Source organism: Oryctolagus cuniculus, chromosome X, assembly GCF_051225735.1.
Source record: "Oryctolagus cuniculus isolate XC-2025 breed Fujian yellow rabbit chromosome X, ASM5122573v1, whole genome shotgun sequence".
Lineage (NCBI taxonomy): Eukaryota > Metazoa > Chordata > Mammalia > Lagomorpha > Leporidae > Oryctolagus > Oryctolagus cuniculus.
Genome location: NC_142888.1, coordinates 117,003,144 through 117,025,438, shown reverse-complemented (window position 1 = coordinate 117,025,438; position 22,295 = coordinate 117,003,144). Strand labels below are relative to the sequence as shown.

General features: G+C 43.2%; 1 protein-coding gene across 6 annotated transcripts in view; it reads left to right on the top strand.

Annotated features, from left to right (window-relative positions):
- FGF13 (fibroblast growth factor 13) overlaps window positions 1-22,295 on the top strand; it is a 651,259-nt gene that overhangs the window by 4,116 nt on the left and 624,848 nt on the right. For 4 of the 6 annotated variants that reach the window (XM_008273437.4, XM_008273439.4, XM_089323851.1 and 1 more), the window contains exon 2: window positions 17,107-17,316. In XM_008273437.4, coding sequence (XP_008271659.1) covers window positions 17,268-17,316 — 49 coding nt within the window. In that variant the 5' untranslated portion in view covers window positions 17,107-17,267. Of the gene's footprint in view, window positions 1-16,325; window positions 16,452-17,106; window positions 17,317-22,295 lie in introns of those variants that run through there. The other 2 variants (XM_070066949.2, XM_008273438.5) reach the window with 1 other exon arrangement.

The window sequence follows — 22,295 nt, the reverse complement described above, 5'->3', positions numbered from 1 at the left end:
CTGAGATTTATGTACACAAGAGTGAAATCTTCAAGCTGCCTGTGCTTGGACAATTTCAGACCACAGTGATGACTGGATTCCAGGGAGTCTCTTGGCTAAAGTAGGCTGGGAAGCACCTGGTATTTCTAAATAGAGCAGTTCTTCTGTACAGGAGGGACGAGCATGGTGCCAAGGGGTGCAGAGGACGGGCAAAAGGCATTGGCTGAAGGGATGTGGACAGGCTCCACTTGGGACAGGCTTCTCTCTGTTGCCTCATCTGGCCCAGCAACCATAGCTGCTCTGGAATTGCCCATTACTGAAGTGCTGTGGTTTCTTAATTCCTTTTAATTTATTGCACATATATATATAATATAAATAATAATCCATTTTACTAACCTAGTATTTATGCTCCTATCCTGACACATTTCCATTCTAATATAGTTATATAACACATATATATATAATATGCATATGCACACATGCATATGCCCATTTAAAGTTACTTATATATTTGAAGGCAGAGTGACTCACAGACAATGATATCTCTTTTACTCGTTCACTCCCCAAATATCGCTGATGGCCAGGGTTAGGCCCAAGCTGGGAGCTAGGAACTCAATCCAGGTCCCACAAGTGGGTGTCAGAAACTTGGTAACTTGAGCCATCACCACTGCCTCCCAGGATCTGCATTGGTACAAAGCTGGAGTCAGGGGTTGGAGCTGGGGATCAAACTCAGGTACTCTGATATGGGACATTGGTGTCCACATGCTCTTTCTCTTTTTGTTATGGATTATTTACAGAAAGTATGGCATGTTACTTAGTTTTCTGTTGTTTACTCTTGTCTTTTATGAGCTTTGTGATCTTAGGTTCTTTGGGCTACAGTTTCCTCACTGTGAAAATGAGGACAATAATATTATGCCTCACAGGGGGTTGTTGTGGGGATTCAGTGAGTCAATATAAGTAAAAGATGTAAAACAGTGCTGTATATGAATATTTGGTATCATCATTGTTAGTATTACCGCCATTCAACAAAACTTGAAAGTCAAGCGCAGCTACTTAGTTTCACTCTTTTTTAATGGCTGTACAACATTTTATGATGTGGATATGATGTGGATCCAAAATAATGTAATCTACCATTACATTTTTAGTGAATATTCACTTTCCTTCTATTTTTTCCACAAAAAAAAAAACATTTCAATAAACACCTATGTATATATACCCTTACATACTCTTGATTTTCTTACTCTGGAACAGATTTTTAGGAATAGAATAGCTAGGTTGAAGAATGCCTGTATATCTTTGAAAATTACATTTAGTATTCCTGTTTTGCTTTCTGAAAGGCATGTAATAACTTCTAAACTCCACCAGCAATGAGTGGAGTTAATCTAACTGCTCTTTTTAAATTTGGCCAGTCCTACCAGTAAAACGATCCTCTTGTTACCTAAGGTTATCTGGTTGCTTACTGAGTATTTTGTGAAAACAATTGTGGCCATTCGAATTTCCTTCTCTATGAAGTGATTCTGCATATCTTCTGCCTATTCTTGGATAGTATCAATTTGTGAGAACTCCTTGTGTATTAGAGCTATGAGCTCTTACTCTGTTCTCTGTGCACAGCTATGTTTCCAACTTATTGTTTATTGATTTTAATTATTTATTTGACTTCATTATTTAATCATTTGTCTTATACTAAATCTTAAAAACATGTACATTGCCAAGTTTCTTTTATAACTTTTGCTTTGATAATTGTCTAACAGGATATCTTCACTAGTACCTTGTGCATATAGTTGCTTAGATTTTCTTGCAGGGTTTTTATGTTTTGTTTTTTTTTTTTCATTTTGAAATATATCTTTACCTAGAAACTGTATCTAATTTAGGAGTAATATAGAGTTACAATTCTATTTCAAAATAATAGCAAGTTGCATATATAGTTTTCATTAACAATTCAGCTTTTCCCCACTAAAATGAAATATCACCTTTGTCATGCAGTAAATGCTTATATATGGGATTTAATTCTGCATTCTCTATTTTGTTCATTTGATCTAATTTTCTCTTATTCCTGTGCCACTATCTCAGACAACATGTTTTTTTTTTAATTTGTTTTCACTATCATGTTTTGATTTGAATATAGTGACTTTAGAGTATATTCTGATATGTGGATATTTTTCTCTCATTTTTCTTATTTTCTTAGCTATCCTAAAGTATTTATATTTTATATAAATGCTAAGATTATATCATATAAATCCCGATTTTCCCTGAGAAATTACACTCAGAATTTAAACTGAAGTTTATAAACATAATATTGACTTTGGGAGAATTGAAGTTCTATGATATCAAATGTTATGATTCGTTCATTTATTCCTTTTTCAGATTTTCTTTTATGTCACTGTGTGTCTGATGGTCTTTTAGGTTGCTCTGCTTCAGATTGTGGTAGTAGGCATGGTTCTGCCCCAGGTAATTCTTATCCTCCTTCAGGACAAGTAGACTAGGTTAGGCTAATGTCAAGGTGACTGTAGACGCAAGAGGGAAATAGGAAATGCACAAGGCCTCTTCAGGCCTAGACTGGGAACTAACATATTTCCACCTCATTTTACAGTAGGTCACTTGGCTGATACTAAAACTAAGGACATGGAAATGTACACCATGAAAAATTTTTGGATATAGGGAGGAGTGAATAATTGGGACCAATACTATAATCCACCATATCCTAGTTAGTTATAATTTTACATTATTTAATGATTGCTGGGTTGTATTATTCAAAATATCAGCATGTGCATTCAAAAACAAGAGTGTAGTTTTTTTTTAAGTCCCTTTGTAGGCTTGAAAATTAAGTTTAGGTTCACCTCATAAGAAATAAATGAGGGGATTTCCCTTTTTGTTGCCTAAATAGTTTAAATGACATTGAAATTGAATTGAAATAAAACAAAGGAACTTATGAGTAATGATGACTTTGTCAATGGTAGATATTTATTCATCATTTCATTTGCTTATGTGATAATTGGGCATTCAAATTTCCCACATATTGTTGGGTTAATATGAACTTCTAAGAAAATTATCCTTTTTTCTCAAAGTTTTCAAATGAATAGTATAATATCTTTCATAATTATTTAAATATTTTCTTTATTTGTGTATATGTCTTCTTTTTCATTTCAAATCCTATAAATATTTTTCATTGCATGATTAAGAAGCTGGATCAGAAGCAGAGGAACTGGAACTTTAACTAAGACTCTGATACCTAAGTGGCAGCTAAACCTGTTGCACCATGATGCCCTCTCCTACCAAATGTCTTAAGATGAATACTAAGTTCATTTATCTTTTTCAACTTGCTTCATTAACACTAAAGATACTTAAGAATATTTTTTCTGACTACAAATTCTTTGTATCATACAATTTTGAAATAAAGTGTTATTTTAATTGCTTTCTAGATAGTTTATAATTTCACTTTACCAATGGTATTTTAGAACTATATTTCTTTTTTTTAAACTTTTATCTAGTAAATATAAATTTCCAAAGTACAGTTTATGGATTCCAATGGCTTCCCCCCCATAACTTCCCTCCCACCTGCAACCCTCCCATCTCCTGCTCCCTCTCCCATTCCACTCACATCAAAATTCATTTTCAATTATCTTTATATACAGAAGATCAGTTTAGCATATATTAAGTAAAGATTTCATTAGTTTGTACCCACACAGAACATAAAGTGTAAAATACTGTTTGAGTACTAGTTATAGCATTAATTCACGTTGGACAACACATTAAGGACAGAGATCCTACATGAGGAGTAAGTGCACAGTGACTCCTGTTGTTGTCTTAACAATTTGACACTCTTGTTTATGGCATCTGAAATCTCCCTAGGCTCTAGTCATGAGTTGCCAAGGCTATGGAAGCCTCTTGATTTCGCTGACTTTGATCTTATTTAGACAAGGTCATAGTCAAAGTGGAAGTTCTCTCCTCCCTTCAGAGAAAGGTACCTCCTTCTTTAATGATTCTGTTCTTTTCATTGGGATCTCACTCGCAGAGATCTTTCATTTAGGTTTCATTTTTTTTTTTTGCAGAGTGTCTTGGCTTTCCATGCCTAAAATACTCTCATGGGCTCTTCAGCCTGATCCGAATGTCTTAAGGGCTGATTCTGAGGCCAGAGTGCTATTTAGGACATCTGCCATTCTATGAGTCTGCTGTGTATCCCGCTTCCCATGTTGGATTGTTTTCTCCCTTTTTTATTCTATCAGTTAGTATTAGCAGACACTAGACTTGTTTGTGTGATCCCTTTGACTCTTAGACCTATCGGTGTGATCAATTGTGAACTGAAATTGATCACTTGGACTAGTGAGATGGCATTGGTACATGCCACCTTGATGGGATTGTATTGGAATCCCCTGGCACATTTCTAACTCCACCATTTGGGGCAAGTCAGCTTTAGCATGTCCCAAATTGTACATCCCCTCCCTCTCTTATTCCCACTCTTACATTTAACAGGGATCACTTTTCAGTTAAATTTAAACACCTAAGAATAATTGTGTGTTAATCACAGAGTTCAACCAATAGTATTAACTAGAACAAAAAAAATACTAAAAGGGATAAAGTATTAAATTGTACATCAACAGTCAGGACAAGGGCTGATCAAGTCACTGTTTCTCATAGTGTCCCTTTCACTTCAACAGGTTTCCCCTTTGGTGCTCAGTTAGTTGTCACCGATCAGGGAGAACATATGATATTTGTCCGATTGGGACTGGCTTAATTCACTCAGCATGATGTTTTCCAGATTCCTCCATTTTGTTGCAAATGACCAGATTTCATTGCTTTTGACTGCTGTATAGTATTCTATAGAGTACATGTCCCATAATTTCTTTATCCAGTCTACTGTTGGTGGGCATTTGGGTTGGTTCCAGGTCTTAGCTATTGTGAATTGAGCTGCAATAAACATTAATGTGCAGACAGGTTGTTTGTTTGCCAATTTCATTTCCTTTGGGTAAATTCCAAGGAGTGGTATGGATGGGTTGTATGGTAGGGTTATATTCAGGTTTCTGAGGAATCTCCAGACTGACTTCCATAGTGGCTTTACCAGTTTGCATTCCCAACAACTCTAATCAGTTTCTTTGCATATTTATTTAAATTTAATAGCTGTTATGCTCAGAAAAGTTCTTACATATATGAAACAATTTTAAAATTATTGCCTTTCCTTATTTTTCTTCCCTCTTCTCCTTTTAGAAGCCATATAATCTTCAGGACCCATCCTCCAAAATCTTTTACATTTTTTCCTTGTGATTTTTCTTAGTATTTTTGACTTTGTGCTTAGTGATTCTTCTTCTGCTTTATCTTCCAGGCCACAATATTGAGTATGAGCCACAATCATTCTCTTTCAATTCACCTACCTATTGACTTTGTAAATCATATATTTGTAATTTTAGGGAGTCTATTTTAAAATTAATTTTATTTGAGGGAGAAAGGGAGGGAGGGAGGGAGAGAGGGTGAGAGTGAGAGAAAGAGAGAGAGAGAGAGAGAGAGAGAGAGAGAGAGAGAGAGATATCTTCCATTGGCTGATTCAATCCCAAAATGCCTGCAACAGCCAGGGCTGGGCCAGGCTGAAGCCAGGAGCTTTGAACTCAATGCAGAGCTCCCACTTGGGTGCAGGTACCCAAGTATTCAAAGCCATCACCACTGCCTCCCAGGGTGTATATTAGCAGAAAGCTGGAAATGGGTGCAAACCAGGATCCAAACCCAGGCACTCTGATATGGGATGCAGGTGTCCCAAGCGGCATCTTAACTGCTGCACCAAACACCCATTCCCAGGATGTTTATTTTTATGTTGAACCTGATTCTCCTTATATGCTCCTATTTTGTAATTGTTGTTGGTATTCAAGTAGGCACTTGTCTCTCCTCCAACAAGTTTATTTATTTGGTGGTATGTGTTGCTTAAGAGACATTTCTCTCGTTGCTGGCTCTGCAGAGATGGCTATAAGGTATTTTGATGTCAGACCACTGAGGCCAGCTTATGGTAGAGGGGAGTGCCTTATATAGTAGTAGGCCCTTGAGTTCTGGGAAACTTAGTATCTGAAGGAAGCTCAGATCTGCACTGACCTTATCTGTTCCTTTGCTTTATTCCTTCTTGGCCTCTTAAAGGCCTAGGAGACCAGCAACACAGATCTGATATTGTTTTTCCTATCTCTTGTGTTGGACCTTTCTGGTGCCAGAATCGGGCCTTGCTTGACACTCATGGGAGAAAGTCTGACAACACTTCTTTCTCCTGAGATTTCTACAACATCTAACCCTCACTCACAATCCAGCTCTTATCCATAGGTCTTCATAGCTGAAGAGAGGTAGGGAGCCTGGAGATAGGAATGGGAAACAAACCATGCCTATCTTATCATCTTTCCAGAACATTTTGTAATTTCTAAAGAAAGGAAAATGACCTTTTATTTGACGGGACTTTAGTTGCAGTACTTTCCAGGGTGTCACTTTAGCATAACACGGAAGTGGTGATGATGTTCCTATATCAGGGCATAGTTGTGAAAATAGGGCCACTAATATATTACAGTGGTAAACAATATAAAATATTCAAAAACTAGGCTCATAGAAAGCAGGAGGAGTTGGGGCCGGTGCTGTGGGATAGCAGGTAAAGCTGTCACTTGCAGTGCCGGCATCCCATATGGGCACTGGTTCAAGTCCCGGCTGCTCCAGTTCAGATCAAGCTCTCTGCTATGGCCTGGGAAAGCAGTAGAAGAAGGCCCAAGTCCTTGGGCCCCTGTACCCACGTGGGAGACCCAGAAGAAGCTCCTGGCTCCAGCCATTGTGGCCATCTGAGGAGTGAACCAGTGGTTAGAAGACTTTCTCTCCCCTCCCCAGTAATTCTGCCTTTCAAATAAATAAAATATATCTTTAAAAAATGAAAGCAGGAGGAGTTAGGAGAGTGAAATTATACAAGGTTCATGACTTGGCCGGTGCCATGGCTCAACAGGCTAATCCTCCGCCTTGTGGCGCTGGCACATGGGGTTCTAGTCCCGGTCGGGGCACCGGATTCTGTCCCAGTTGCTCCTCTTCCAGGCCAGCTCTCTGCTGTGGCCCAGGAGTGCAGTGGAGGATGGCCCAAGTCCTTGGGCCCTGCACCCCGTGAGAGACCAGGAGAAGCACCTGGCTCCTGGCTTCAGATCAGTGTGGTGTGCTGACCATTGGAGGGTGAACCAATGGCAAAGGAAGACCTTTTTCCCTGTCTCTCTCTCTCACTGTCCACTCTGCCTGTCAAAAAAAAAAAAAAAAAAAGGAAAGATTCATGACTTGAATAGGAAGTTGTGGAGGAGGTGAGGAAACAAACTCAGAAATTCTGAGAAATCTCTGGATCTAGCTGTGTAAGGCTACAAGGAAGTAGGAGCTCATAGAGCCGTGAAGCCACATTGACTAACACAGCCTCCTTAGAACAGTGAATTTTGCTTCATACCATCCTCTAAGTCTCAAATGCGTTCTCCCAGTGGTAATCTTTAACCTGGATCTATACAGGGAAGGGGTTTTGGGAAACCTAGTTCCCAGTGTTAACCAGAAATGGCATTGGTAGCTGAGTTGGCAACACTTGATCCAGTCCAGTGTCCCAGCAGGATGTAAAAAGAGCAGTGTGGAATTATGGATGTGGCTAAGGAAGCCTTTGAAGGACTCTTCTGCCGTTAGCCATAGTGCCATAGCTTGCTTGGCTGCTGTGCTTTGATGTGGTTCTCAGAAATGTCCTCTCCACTAATACCAAAGCTAGAGCATCACTCACTATTTATGGATTCTTCCAGAATCCTCTGGCCCATGCCAATCAGAGCTCTCTTCACAATATCAGCCTGCAACAGAAAGACCTGAGTGCAAATTCTAGGAGTGCTATCAATAGCTCTGAAAACCTGAACACACAAGTTGCCCTTTCTTGGCACTTTTAATTATTTGTAATGTAGTGTAATAATATGTAATGGTTGGGACACTTAAAAGTATGTGATGACAGTTTACATAAAGCATCCATATAGTAATTGTCTCCTTGTTTTTGATCATTAGTCTTGCTGTCTTGACAATGCTTCTGCTGCTTGCCTACAGCAAAGCAAAATGATGCTCTTACTTCTTTCATTCCTTAGCAAGTGTGGCTCTTTAAAGGGCCTCCTCTATTACTGTCATAATCTGTAATCACTAATCTGAGTTGCTATCTTCCAAAACAGACAAAAGTAAATCCTTACTTTGCAATCTGAGTGATGTAGGGAAGAGAGATGGGTGTTTTTATATATTAGAGTGGATTGAATACAGGGAAAATATAATAATGGCAGTCATGCTAGACCCTTGTATAAGGAAAGGGGATGAGGGGCTGGCACTGTGGCCTAACAGGTAAAGCTACTGCCTGCATTGCAAGCAGCCCATATGCTCTGGTTTGAGTTCTGACTGCTCCACTTCTGATCCAGCTCTCTGCTATGGCCTGGGAATGCAGTGGAAGATGGCCCAAGTCCTTGGGCCCCTGCACTCATGTGGGAGACCTGGAGGAAGCTTCTTGCTCCTGGCTTCAGATCATCCACAGCTCTGGCCATCATGGCCAACTGGGGAGTGAACTACTGGATGCAAGACCCCCCACCCGTGTGTGTGTGTGTGTGTGTGTGTGTGTGTGTAACTTTGACTTTCACATAAATCTTAAAACAAAGGAAATGGGATGAGACCAAGTAAAGGAAAATACATCAGAGGCTGTGTTGAGAGAAGTGGAATGGGGGAAGAATAAGGAATTGCAGAAGTAGGAAACTGAGAAGAGCCCATGAGTAGGAAGGTGGCTTAGAGAAAACCACAATTAGCCACAGTAATTGTGGTAGGTCCAGTTATGACAACAGTGTGATGAGCAGTTCACTTCAACCATGTGCCACAGACATATTCTTCTGTGCCAGGGAATAATCACACCAACTGCGTTACAGTTTCAAGAGAAGGTACAGGTATAAGTATTTCATATTAGAAACTCAGCTTTTTTCATTTTTAAAGATTTATTTATTTATTTATTTATTTGAAAGTCAGAGTTACCCAGAGAGAGAGAGAGAGAGAGAGAAAGATTGAGAGACAGAGAGACAGAGAGAGAGATATTCATTTGGTTCACCCAAATGGCCCCAGTGGCCAGGCTGGGCCAGGCTGAATTCAGGAGCCAGAAGCTTCATCTGGATCTCCCACATGGGTAGCAGGAGCTCAAGTAGCTGCTTTTCCCAGGTCATTAGCAGGGAGCTGAATGGGAAGTGGAGCAGCCAGGACATGAACTAGTACCCATATGGATGATAATGTTGAACGTAGCAGCTTTACCCGCTAGGCCACAATGCCAGCCCCAGCTTGTTATTTCTTGGCCATCAGCAAGTCATTCTTCTTTCCATAAAAATATAACAGTTGTATGCAGGCCAGCTGGGTACCAGGAATCTGTGGGCATGGATAAATCCACACCCTAACCCTTGGTACTTTAAAAAGTTGTGGGAGGGTACTTCAAGCAACTACCCCAAAATACAGAGAAGTGAAGGTCACTTAAACCATAAAGGAGAGAAAAATTCTCAGAATCTCTCCTTACTGGAAGCCTGGGAAAGGACAGGATTGGAGAGAAACAGAGAGTGGTCTCACAGACTGGGGTCTTTGAGGGATTTGGCATGGAAGACATTCATTAGGAATCAACAATAACTGTGAAAGGAAGGGGGAGGAGCAGGCTTGGGCAAAGCAAAAAGCTGAACTATGATGTAAGACCAACAAAGCTCCAGCAAGACAGAGAGCTCTGGAATGAGTATTGTCTGTCAGAGGGGGCTGTGTTGAGGAAAACTGGCCAGGCCTCACTCAGCCACTGGATTTGGACTGCCACAGGAAGGGCATAATCTCAGTGGAAGCAGTTCTGCAGTGAGGCCAACCCTTGATGGAGATGACAGCTAGAGTCTGCACACTCATCTCACTCCCCTCAGCTGGGTACTAAGCCTCTCTTGGAAGGGGAATCTGGACAGCACACCTTTAATGTCAACCACATGGGGCATCAGGCATTGACTATAAATGAATCAAAGTCCAGTAAGGCCTGAAACCTCTGCTTTCACTTTATCTCTGGGAAAGTTTTAAAGAAAGTACTTGTTAGTCCATAATATTTACAAAATTCTGCCATGGCATGTGGTGGAAAGAGCAGGGACTTTGGTAGTAGAAGGATCTCCTTGAGTCACAATCCTTGAATCAGTAGTTGTATGGTATTTGGTAAACTGCTTCACCTTTCTGTACTTCTTTTGTCATCTGAAAAATGGAGATAATAATAGTCACTAATTCAGAGGGTCGCTGCCTTAATTTACGTTTTCATCACTATAACAAATAAGATACTTATGTAGGGATGAAATTTATTTTGGCTCACAATTTGGGAATTTTGCCATATAAGACTGGGTGGACCCATTGGTTCAGCCACCTGATGTGGCCAGAGGATGAGGATGGCAGAGCACATGTGGAGGCAGAATCACAGGGCAAGCCAGGAAGCAAAGAGAAACAACTGGGCTGACTCAGGCTTATATAACCAATGCTTTCATGAGAACTACCTTCTAAGGGCATGCCCAAGGACCTCCAACTAGCCCCACCTCACAAACATCATAGTTGGATGTAGCCTCTGCCCTTAAACGAGCAACTATTAAAATTAATTTATTAACTATTAAATAAGACTTTGGGGAATCCAGCTTTTAACACATGGGCCTTTGGGGGATACCCAAACTAGTATCCATGCTGTAATAGTTGATTTGACTAGAAAATAGCATAATCTAGATATTTAGTACAGTCAAGAAATGCAATAAATTATTGGCATGATGATAATGATATTTATTATGTTTTATGTGCCAGCCATTATGTTATATCATGGGATGGGCATAGGAGTTAGTCTTAGAAAGTTTTACATGGTCCTTGTCATCCAGGAATTTATAATATTGTTGAGAGAAGTCAAAATATAGGCAAGTCTAAGTATGCTAACAACTTACTAATATATCAAAAATATTTTAAAAAGTAAAATTGGCTTTTTTTCCTTTACCTTGTCAGTATGACTACTGGAATCAAGGCAAGAGCATGATCTGAAAATCTTCTGCAAACTGAGAAGGGCCAAGGTTTTTTTGTGTGTTGTTTATTGGGAAAGATGATAGCTAGGTCCTCTGTTTTGGATGTAGAAAAAGTGAGGATCATGCTGTGAAGAAAAGGCTAGCTTTGATTGTCCACCCCTCTTTGACATGAAAGATTCCTAATGTCACGTAATGATAAGTTTCTGGGTGTAGGGCTGATGCTGCCCAGTGATATTGTTTCAGAGTGAGACCAAATCCCTTGAATAAGCACGGGTTCATTGTTTCCTCCTTCACTGGAGAAGGAAGTGACAAAATATTTAAAGATGTTTGTTCCTGACAGGCATTCCAATATTAAGTGATAGTTGTCCAAATGTTCAATTTTATGGGAGGCAGAAATTCATGTGTCTGCTTGCTGAGATTGGAAAAGTCTTGGTGTTGTCAGAAAAATCATTGACCTTTCTCTCATAATGTTCCTGAATCGACAACCCCATTCTTGTCTGTAGTATATAAACTAAGGGAACAGAGTAGACTTAGCCCCCAAAAGATTCCAGTATTGTTATTTCAGTTATTGGTGCCATGTAACAAAGTGCCCCCACCATTACAACCAAAATGAGTGGCTTAAAACAACATTTTACTCACACATCTCTGTGTCAGGAATTTGAGCAGGATGCAGCAGGGATTTAATGCTCTTTTCTGTTCTGTGAAATCTAGAGGGTCTCAGTCTGAGTGGCTGGGAGGTGGCTGGGGTCATATGTCAGGGACCTTGGTTCTTGCCATTAGATGGGTTCAGGTTCCCAGTTCTCCTTCACATGCTTCTTCATGTGGCCAGCTTGGGTTTTCTTATAACATGGGTATTTGATGTTTTACATGGTGGCTGGATTCTTTCAGAGAGAAAGTAGAATTGCCAAGTCTCCTGAAAGGCTTGGACCAGAACTGGCACAGCATTACTTCTGCCATATCCTATTGGTAAAAGCAAGGCACCAAACAAGTCTGGATTCAAGGGGAGGGAACATAAACATTGGGGTGAATTAGTATACACTGCAGGATTAGAACTTGTGGGTCACTATTCCAGTTACCATTGCTACACAGCATGTTACCCTAAAACTTATGAACAATTTAATTTTGCTAACAATTTCGTGAATCAGGAATTTGAGAACAACTCCATTGAATAGTTCTCCACTGAGTTGTCTCTCTTGAGGTTGCAATCAGATGTCAGTTGGGACTCCAGTCATCTGGAGTTTTGACTGGGCTGGACAAGTAAGGTTGATCTCTTGCTTGGCTGGCAAGCAATACTGGCTGTTATTTGAGGCTTGGCCAGTACTGTCAGCTGTAGAGCCTAGATATGAACTCTCTAATATGGTGTTTTCAAGGTGGGCAAACTTCATACGTGGTGGTTGGCTTGCCCCAGAGCAAATTCCAAAGCAGGCTGGGTAGATGCTGCATGGCCTTTTCTAACCCAGCCTAAAATTAACAGAGCATCACTTCTACCATGCTCTATATGCTGAAACTGTTACAGGCTTAGCCACAATGGAGGAGAGTACATACTGCTGCCCCATCAGTAGCCATGTTTTGAAACTACCACAGTGGTTATCTTCCCCAGCTGTTGTGTTACAGAAACCTACCAACTCAACTGATTCTGATAAAAACCAACATTAAATCATGATGTAGAAAAACACTGCAGAGTTTGAATCGGAAATGAATGCCTTTTAAAGTCCTAGCATTTGATTATGAAAGTTCAAATTGCTGATCTGTGAGCTTAAAAATTAAAGTCACCTTCAAATACTAGATCGTGGCCCAGTGGGCCCTTCTGTATCTTAAGTATCCTGGCTAAAAGTGTAGTTTTGCCAGGCTGCCTCCTTTGGAAGCAGCTTTCTACTGTGAAGTGTTTTCACAAAAGAAAAACGTGTTTTGTCCAGCGAGCAATCTTGTCACTGAAATATCTAATTCAATGGTGCCTCATGAGAATGTTTTTATATTCAAGCAGTTCAAAACGTCCAGGACAAAGCCTTAAGTGTGTGTGCCCTTCCATAACCCATTAACTTCAACCTTACCCTCTAGAAAAGACAATGGAACCACATGGCATCTTGCCTAGAAATACTTCTCAGAGCTTCTGGAGGTGAACTAACCTAGAATCCAGAGGCTGAAGTCTTGAGGCATTTGGAGATTGGCAGGAAACAGACATCAGGGAGACAATAAGGCTAAGAGGGTAACTCTCAGAACTTTTCCCACATTATTGCCAAAGGCTCAGCCCTCTTTGCTTACTCCAGAAAACACCCCATCCCTCTTTAGAAGCATGGTCATGCAAGGGTTTGATTTAGAATATTGCTTTAAATCCAGGATTGTCATTTGACTCTACAGAGTAACACCTATGCCCCTACTTCTTCAGGTCTATGGAATTATCCATCAGGGAGATAAGATGGGACACATTTTATCACACTGATAAGGCAGAGATAAGTAGAGTGAGCATATAGAGCAAACTGCTAGCCTGAAAATGAAGGATACTTCCATTACAGTGGGATATGGGAGATGGAACCAGATGGGAAGAGGAAGTGCTTTAAGCTAAGCCCATACTCCACTGAGATGCTTCAAGACTGACTCTGATGGTGTGGATACGACAATCCCAACCTCTCAACCAATTTTGCACACAGATGTCAAATCTTCCAGCTAACCATTCTGTGTTATCAAGTTGCTTGGGGCTAGCCATTGGATCATGCCTTTCTCTGACCCAGTACCAACAGTACTGTTCATATTAAACATCAAATGAAATTTTAAAAGGGGGAGGACCCCTTTCCTTTCACAACTCAAGCTATCCCTGACTTCTCTAGCAGGGTCTTCAGAATCTTTAAGTGAGATTGCTTGTCTTTGCACTTAAATCTTTATAAACCCTGATCTTGGCAGGAATGCTCCTATTAAGTCATTTATTTGCCCCTATGTGGACATATGCCAGTGAAGTGTTCTTGCTTGAGTTGCCTATTTTCTTTTTCTTCTGGTTATCTTTGTGGCAAGGGGCTTAAAGGGAAGAAAGAATTTATTTCAGCTGCTTGTGTTCATGGGCAGACTTCACTAATACTCCCAAGCACATATCTCAGTTCACCTCAGTCATGTTAACTACCCTAGTTTTAGCCATATGTTGACCATTAGAGCTCTTTAAGGAACAGAGTGATATCTAGCACCAAGCTGGATGTTACCCTTGCTAGAGGTGCCATTGTCTACTATGCTTGGGGAGGGTGAAGGGAGGCAGGTCTTACCTGTGCGATCTGTGCCAAGAACTTTTCTATAAATCATAATGTGACAGGAAAAGAGACACTCAGAATGTGCACAAGTGCCATGCTCAGTATCTCAAAGACCAAGGCTGACCCTTTCTTCCTAAAGAAAGTCTTGTTGCTTATTGGGAGACGGTGAGAAAAGCAAATGGTATAGATACACATGAGAGAATTGTTTGTGTGTGTCTGTTTGCATATGATAAGATATGGAAGTTTAAAAGGACTTAGGAATTTAGGATTGGCAGATAGATTGTGCTTCTTCCTATTTTCAAGAGGCTGCTAGGTGTGTTGAGAGACCATGGGTATAATAGAGGAACACTGATTTTAGAGCAGAGTCACCTGGTTTCCTCTGCTGACTCCCAGTTGGTTATTCAAGCTCCAGCAACCATCAGCTGTGCAACCTTCCAGCAAGTTATCTAACGTTTCTGAGTCTCCATGTCCTCATTTGTAAAAAGGAAATCACAACAGTACCAACACTTCCTATGTCCGATTGTGAAGCTAATATTATGAGGTAAATAAAGTGTTGAGTTCACTGTTTGGTATTAGCTAGGAAATAAGTCATTTGTAATTATCTTTGCATGTAAATTATTTAGGAACTCTTTACCCTCTTCCTGTGGCCCTTTCCTCTAAATCCATCCAAGCCTCCATCCCTTTTGAATTCTGATCATTTGAACAGAAATTCCTTCCTTCCTGGACTACTGATATTAATTAATGGTCTAACCTTGGGTTGGGTAATCACATTGTGTCATCAAGCTCCAGATTATTAGATATTACAAGCAAAGCAGGCCTCCAGTTCCTCCCAGACTGAGAAAGGAGGCTGCAAATTGAGTTTAGAGGGTTGCTGACCTTTAGCCCTGGGCTGGCAGCAGTGGCAGCCCACACTCCTGGTCTTGAAAGCCACAGCAGGCTCTCATAATTGAGTTACAGCCTGGGACTAATCCATCTATATGATTTCTTCGCCTGGCTTAATACTATTAACGAAACCGAATTAGGGAGCTGGTGGGGTTGAATTGACGAGAGTGGGGGAAACGGGTTTTCTGCATCTGCATAGTGAGGCTGAAGTCTTTGGTCTGATTAGTGGACTGCTCTAAAGGCCAAATTCTGCTTATGGTCACCTTAGTCCTTTAAAGGAGTGCCAGGCTTCCAGTGATCTGCAAGCTCAGAAAGGACCATCACAGAAAAGATTTCCCAGGACGGCCCCAGGAGCTGATTCCCAACTTCCATCCGCACTGCTCCCCCACCCCTTTCCCTTTCATTGACTCCTCCTTCTTCCCTATCTGACCGCAATAGGATAATTTCTGAGTTCTCCTTGGACTTCTAATTTTCAGGGGACCTTGCGGAGGATTTTGTCACAAGCATGCCCCAGACGAAATGTCGCTCCTACTTACTCTTCTCCAGCACTTGTCCCAAGCCCAACACAGCCTGTTTTCCTGGGCTTGGCCTTGCTAGACGGTGGGTACTCTTGGGTCCAGTTTGCCAACCACAGCGACCAGCCCTAAGAGGAGGGGCCTACGTGTGGGGATGGGGGTGGGAGTGGGAGTGGGAGGTGGCAGCTGCTGAAGTCAGTTTACTCTCTGCCCTGGTGTCATCCAGATCCCAGGGCGCTCTTCTCTCCTCCCAGAGAGCCCCGGTGTTTTAACTTTGGCAGCTGGCCTGAGGCGTAGACTCGCAGTATCCTGGACTGAGATTCCACTGCTCGGTGCAGGCAGTTGCCAACAGCGGAGTCCCCAAAGTGTAGGTGGCTCCCAGCGCGGGCCGGGGCAGCGCAGCCAGAGAAGCAGGAGCTGAGAACAGGAGTAATGGACAGAGGGGGACCGCCCAGTTTTAATTCTAGCGACCAACAATGGAGTCCGCTCTGGCAGCGCCCGCGGGCCCTACGCGTCCGAAGGCTTGGGGGACGCCCAACTCACACGCTAGCCCTCACTCCGCGGGGCTCGCCGCGGTTCGGCCGGCAGGCGGCTGACATCGACGCGCCCCTGCTGAGCTCTGCTTTTACTACAGCCGGCAGGCGGCTTCGTGGAGCCCCGCCCTCGCAGGCCCCCGCCCCCCGCGTGCCCACACCTTGTCGTTTATATAGAAGGCGCCGCGGTGTCCGTTCGCAGCTCTCTGGGACCCGAGAGTTCTTTGGAAGGAGAGCGCGAGCGAGGGAGCGGGCGATCTCCGAGGGGGTGTGGGTGTAGGGAGAGAGCAGGTAAGGGCCATTTGTTACCGCTCCTCTCCTCCGCCCGCGAGCAACTGGGGACCTCCTATGGGCCAAAGAATAGGACCCCGAAATGCATTAATTAGAAAGAAAGAGGCGAACCCCCCCCCCCCCACCTGGTTCTCCGCGGGCGAGAAGCTGCGCGGTTCTGCGGTGTAACAGGCTCACACGTTGCTCATCACATGTGCAAACATTTCCCTTTCGGGGAGGCTCGTTATTTTTAAGTGAATATTTTCGTCTTTGCTTTTTTTTTAGACCTTCCTCCGGGCTTTATTTTGATTGAGTTGGCGGCCCGCAGCGGATTGGGAGAGGCGGGGGAAAGCAGCCCGCCAGTGCGCCGGCAGCCCACCTAAGCAACTCCCGGCGCGGCCCGCGCTGGCCCGGCGAGCGGTTCGCGCCGAGCCCGGGGAGGCCGGCGGCAAAGCCGGGGAGTCCTAGCCGCGCCTCTCGGCCGCCCTGAGGGTGGTGAGCGCGGCGTTGGGCCGGCGGCCGCGGGGCGCGGAGGAAGCATCGTACCGCTTTGTTCACTTCTTGAGCGCGACGAGCTGCTCCTCCCGTGGCCGGCCGCTCGGGCTCACGGCGGCGGCGGCGGCGGCGGCGGCAGCTCCTCCTTCACTCCTCTCCTTTCCTCCCCACTTTCTCATAGGCAGCGGCGGCAGCAGCGGTGGGGAAAAGCGGATTCCGCCCCGAGCCACACCGAGGGGAGCTCGCGGTCGCGACTTGCCGCCCTAAGCGCTCTCCCAAGTCCGACCCGCTCGGCGAGGACTTCCGTCTCCTGGGCGAACCCTGTCAAGCAAGCTGGGATCTATGAGTGGAAAGGTGACCAAGCCCAAAGAGGAGAAAGATGCTTCTAAGGGTAAGCCCGCCCGCCGAGTCCTCCTGCCTCCCTTCTCTTGGTTTCCCTCGACCCCTCGCGTGCGCGCCGCCCTCCGGTGGCTCCCAGCCTCCCTCCCTGAGCCTAAGCTGCCCGTGACCTCTGCGACCCGGGGCGAGAAAAGGGAGGGGCGGGGCCGCTGCGGGGTCTGGGTTTGCACCGCTTCTCTTCTTCCTCACGGAATTGTCGCCCCTTGAGTGGCTCCAGCCTCCTCCACTCCCCCTCTGTACGCACGGTGGTGGCGCTGCGGGCAGATGAAGCTGCTGCAGCTCGGAGCGCCAGGAACCGCGCTGTCTGCCAACGGCCGCTTGCCTGACTGTGTGAGTGCATGTGTGTGTGTGTGAGCGACTGTACATATGTGTGCTGCGCGGATGTAACATGGTGACATACTCAGAAATCTGCCCCGTTCTTGGAACCCAAGCTTGAACCCACCTTCAGCCCCCTCTCCCCGCCCCCAATGCAAACAAAGAGCCTGGCCGAGATGCAGAACCCCTCCCCCTACACGCTCTCCCCCCCTCACACCCCATACTCCCCAACTCGCTACCAGTCCTACACCCTGGGAAGGCTGGAGCTTGCACCCTAAGACACGCCGAGTGCAAAAGTGAGCAATCTCGGTGCCTCAGCGCCGCCCGCGCTTTGCCTTGGCAGCGCAGCCTAGCCATGCCCTGGGAGAACAAAGGCTGTTGTTCCCTTGCCACTAGTGCCCGGCGAGAGTGGACCTCCGTGGGAGGGGGCAGTCCCCTCCCTTCACTTGCTTGGGTTCAGCCACCTGGCCCAAGACACCGGGCCCCCAGTACTCCCCACCTAGAGTGTGCCTCTCGGCCTGGGCCTCCCACTGGCGGGTTGGGGAGGCACAGCAGAGCAGGACCTTACTGGGGAGAACTCTGGCTAAAGAAGGGGCACCCTCACCTTCGTCACACACACACCCGCCTGTCTTGGCTGAGGATCTGGCTGAGCTCCAGAATGTAAACTGGAGATGGCAGCCTTGGAGACCTGGGCGAAGAGACAGGCGCAGAGAAAGTGTGGAAGAGCAGTGGCAAATGGCAGCTGCCTTAGGCGCAAGTGTTCGGAATGGCCACAGAGCAGACCCTGAAGTGGGCTGGATTGGCCCTGAGTGCCCCACACACTTCAACTGCAGCGCCCGATGCGGAGTCCATGCTGCAGAAGTGGGACTGCAGCGGGGGGAGCCCCAGCTTTCATTCCTCCCTGAGCCCTTGGGCCCCTTTCCCTACCACTCTTCTCTATTCCTTTTTCTCATCTCCTCCTTGCCTCTTCTCATCTCTGAGTTTTCCTTCTCGGGAGATTCTAGGGCAGCGTCAGCCCTCCCCACCCCCCACCCCCGCGGAAAGTTGTCAAAGTCTTCAGCTCAGGACCTTTATACTTGTTTTTTAAATGGAGTAATATCTCTTCTAACTTGCAAAGGGGTTAAGGAAATGCTGAGGAAGTTTATGAGGAGTTAGATCTGGTGTCCAGAGGGTCAGTGTTGCCATCAGCCTGGCACAGGGCTAGAATTCAATTCCCTCCAACCCAGCCATTCAAGTTGGCTGTTTCAGATGCGCAGATTAATTGAAAGAGTAACTTGGCAGAGTAAAACTGCTGCTATACATTTTCAGGGCTTTCCTAATTGTGGAAAGTCTCAAACTTGCATTCATAGGATAAAGCACACCGATTTCATAGTCATTAAAAGGTTTTGTTTTCCACTGAAGGCCCAGAAAGGTAAATACAATCAAAGATTTTAGCACCAAATGATCTAGGCAAGTCATTTCGCTTCTGTTTCTGAGTGTTTTTAAGGTTTGGTTTTGGAATTTGGTGCCTGATTTCTATCAGGTGGTTACCTAAGGCTTATTTTGGGCTACCTTTGGGGAATTCTGAAGCCAAACTTATTTACAGAAAAGTAAGTTGCTCTTTTAGGAATGTCATTTGCAATTGTCCAGAATGGATTAACAAATCTAGAAATGACAGATTTCTGTAAGTCAGTAATGAATTATTTTGGTAGGCATGGTCATGACATGTTTTTACATTGTCTTGCCACATGTGAAACTGCATACCTCTCTAGAGGAACTGTGTAAATAGCACTTGGAATTATGGTTGTTACTAGAACAAAATAATTGTATAAGGCAACTTTTAAGATGAGAGTTTACTTTCTCAATGAGAGGAGATTTGGGATCTTCCAGCTGCTAAGAGCAAGAATGCTGTTTCTGCCTTTTGTTCTTGAATTTAGAACATAGTCAAAATAGCAAACATTTAATAGTCATTAATATTTTCTCAAATATATGAAAAGTGTTACGTGACTAGATTTTAAAGCCTACTTTTGATATTAGGGATGAAAAATACAAAGTCAACTCATATTTTTAGCCAATCAAGTTTATTTATATTGATCATATTTATAAAGAGGTTTGATTATTTACAAATTTCTTATATCAGTTTTGAATTTTTAAGCTAAGGGACTAATTAGCATATTCTTTGTAACATAGCAAGATATGTGATCAAACATCTAATAGAAATTTTGAACTCACACACATTTAATCTTCAACAATGGTGTGACAAATGATTGAATCAAGTCAAATAATATAACAGTTTCAATTTCCCAATCTGTTTTCAGGGCCTACTGCTTGTTTAAATTTAACCTCCTAGCCCATCACTTGAGGCTTATGACCACAGCCAGTCATTACCACAAAGATTATTATCATGGACTACAGTGCTTTTGGGGGGGTGGGGTGGGTTTCAAGCACAGGTAATAGGTAGTCAGTATGTTACAATGAGTTCCTGAACGAATTATGGATTTAAGAACATATAAATTGATGATTGCACTTTTAAATGATACTTTCTTTAATTCATTAAGGTTGAGTAGTGATGGATGATGCTTTTTTTGGTAATCTTTTCAATAATACAGCCAGACAAGATAGACTTCTGTTTGGGATGAGGGCTGGAATCTTTATTCTGATGAAAACTATGAAAAAGACCTCTTGTGTATCCAATCACATTTGTATATTTATTTATACCTTGCATAAACATTAAAATTGGCAGATATGTGTATAGTTTGGGTCATACAGCTCCTGAACCAGAGGATTTGTTTCCATTTCAGGGAAGAAGAAAGCATAACATTTGTTTGTTCAAGCAGATATTCACTTAGCTTTGACTCTTCTCTGCCTTGTCACATAAAATCTTTTCAGCAGTCCTCCGTTGGAAAAGCACTCAGTGAAGGCTGTGTCTGGTTTATTACAACCATTTCCCTGTGGTATCAGAAAACTTGTAGCCTATTACAGATAAAACCAAATCTTTTCTGGACTGAATAAAAGTACTAGCTAATTCTCAATTTCACATTTGTCATTTCTACATGTTTAGAGTTGGACATGTTTTTCAACAACTCTTCTGTGTTTGGCCCAAGACCCACCACCATATCTAGGCAAATTTCAAAACCATGGAGGTTCTGGATTCTCTGGGTGAGACAGCACTAGTGTCAGGCTGGTTCATGCTGGCCCCTGGACAATGGAAGGCAACTCTACAAATAGTTCAAGAAGCCAGCCACTTCCATAGATGCTGCTGTGATTGATTGTGATGCCCATCATTTTGGTATTGATGGTTTACTACCTGATGGTTCTATCAGATGTCTTTATCAGGCTCAGGCCCAGTAAATCGGGTGTTTTTAGAGGTATGTTATAAATCATGATGTTGGTGACTTGTTATTAAAACTTAACTATCATTATCTACTTAGTAGTCATGTAGGGACTTTTTTTACTACCTTGTTATCATGGACCTATGGTTTTATGGGTACTACTATAAGTACTACTATCTTCTGTGCTGATTGAAGGTGGTGATCACAGCTTTGGGTAAGGAGTTGTGGCTGGGGTGATCTCTAATCAGAAATGTTACTTTGTTCTTGAGGATAGGTGCAGGAGATGAGGGTACAATGCCTGCAAATCCTCTGCATTATCATTTTAAAAAGACATTTAAATTAAAGTGAGAAAACAAAGGAAAGTGCTTCCCTATGCTGGCTTACCCTCCCCCCAAATACCAACAGTGACCTGGACTGTGCTAGGCTGGGCTAGAGCATGGTCCTGGAAACTCAGTCCAGGTCTCCAGAATGGGTGGCAGGTGCCCAACAACTGAGCTAACATCTGCTGCCTCCCAGGTCTGCAGTACTAGGAAGCTGGAGTCAGGAAATGGAGCAGGAAATCTAACTCAGGCACTCTGATATTGAATGCCAACATTTTAATCTTAACCACTAGGCCAAATGCCTACTGCAATTTCATTTCTAGTGGTCTGAAACTTCTTTATTGACAGATGCTGAATCTAAAATTGGAGCAACTGAGGGCACGGGTTAGGGGTCTTATATCTTCTCCCTAGCTTAATACTACTTACTCGAAGTCTCCTTTGAGTAGAATTCTTATTATTAAAAGGAGTTAGGATACTTCCTAGGGCAGGAGATGTTGGTGACTTTGGAATGGGAATGGAAATTGGATTGGGACATGTGAGAAGCTGATAATCCACAGTAGGTAGATGATTAATGTATAGTGCCTTTGAAGACAGGATCAAGACTGGGGACAGAATTTGAATATAATTTGGGAGTTGGAAGACTTACTTGTTAGCCAGTGAGTAGGGTGATGAAATTGTTAGCATCCCAGGTCTCTTTGCAGCTGTGCTGTTTTATGCCCAAATCAACTCATTCTGGAATTATAATCAACATAGAGCAACTGTAATGTTTTGCGGCTTTTCAAATATATCGAATCAACAGGATTTTTACTGTCTGTTTCATTATGGCTTATATTTTTGAGTTGAGAAATTTGGAAAAGAATGGAAAATAATTGCCAAGATTAACCAATTTGAGGAGGAAAAAACACATGAATTTAAAGTGTCATGGGTCGAGGAGATCCTAGATGTCTCTTTGCTCAACATTACCTTTGAAATGTGAAGATTAGGTGCCTAATCAGGTTTTAACAATTAGTACAGAACACACATGT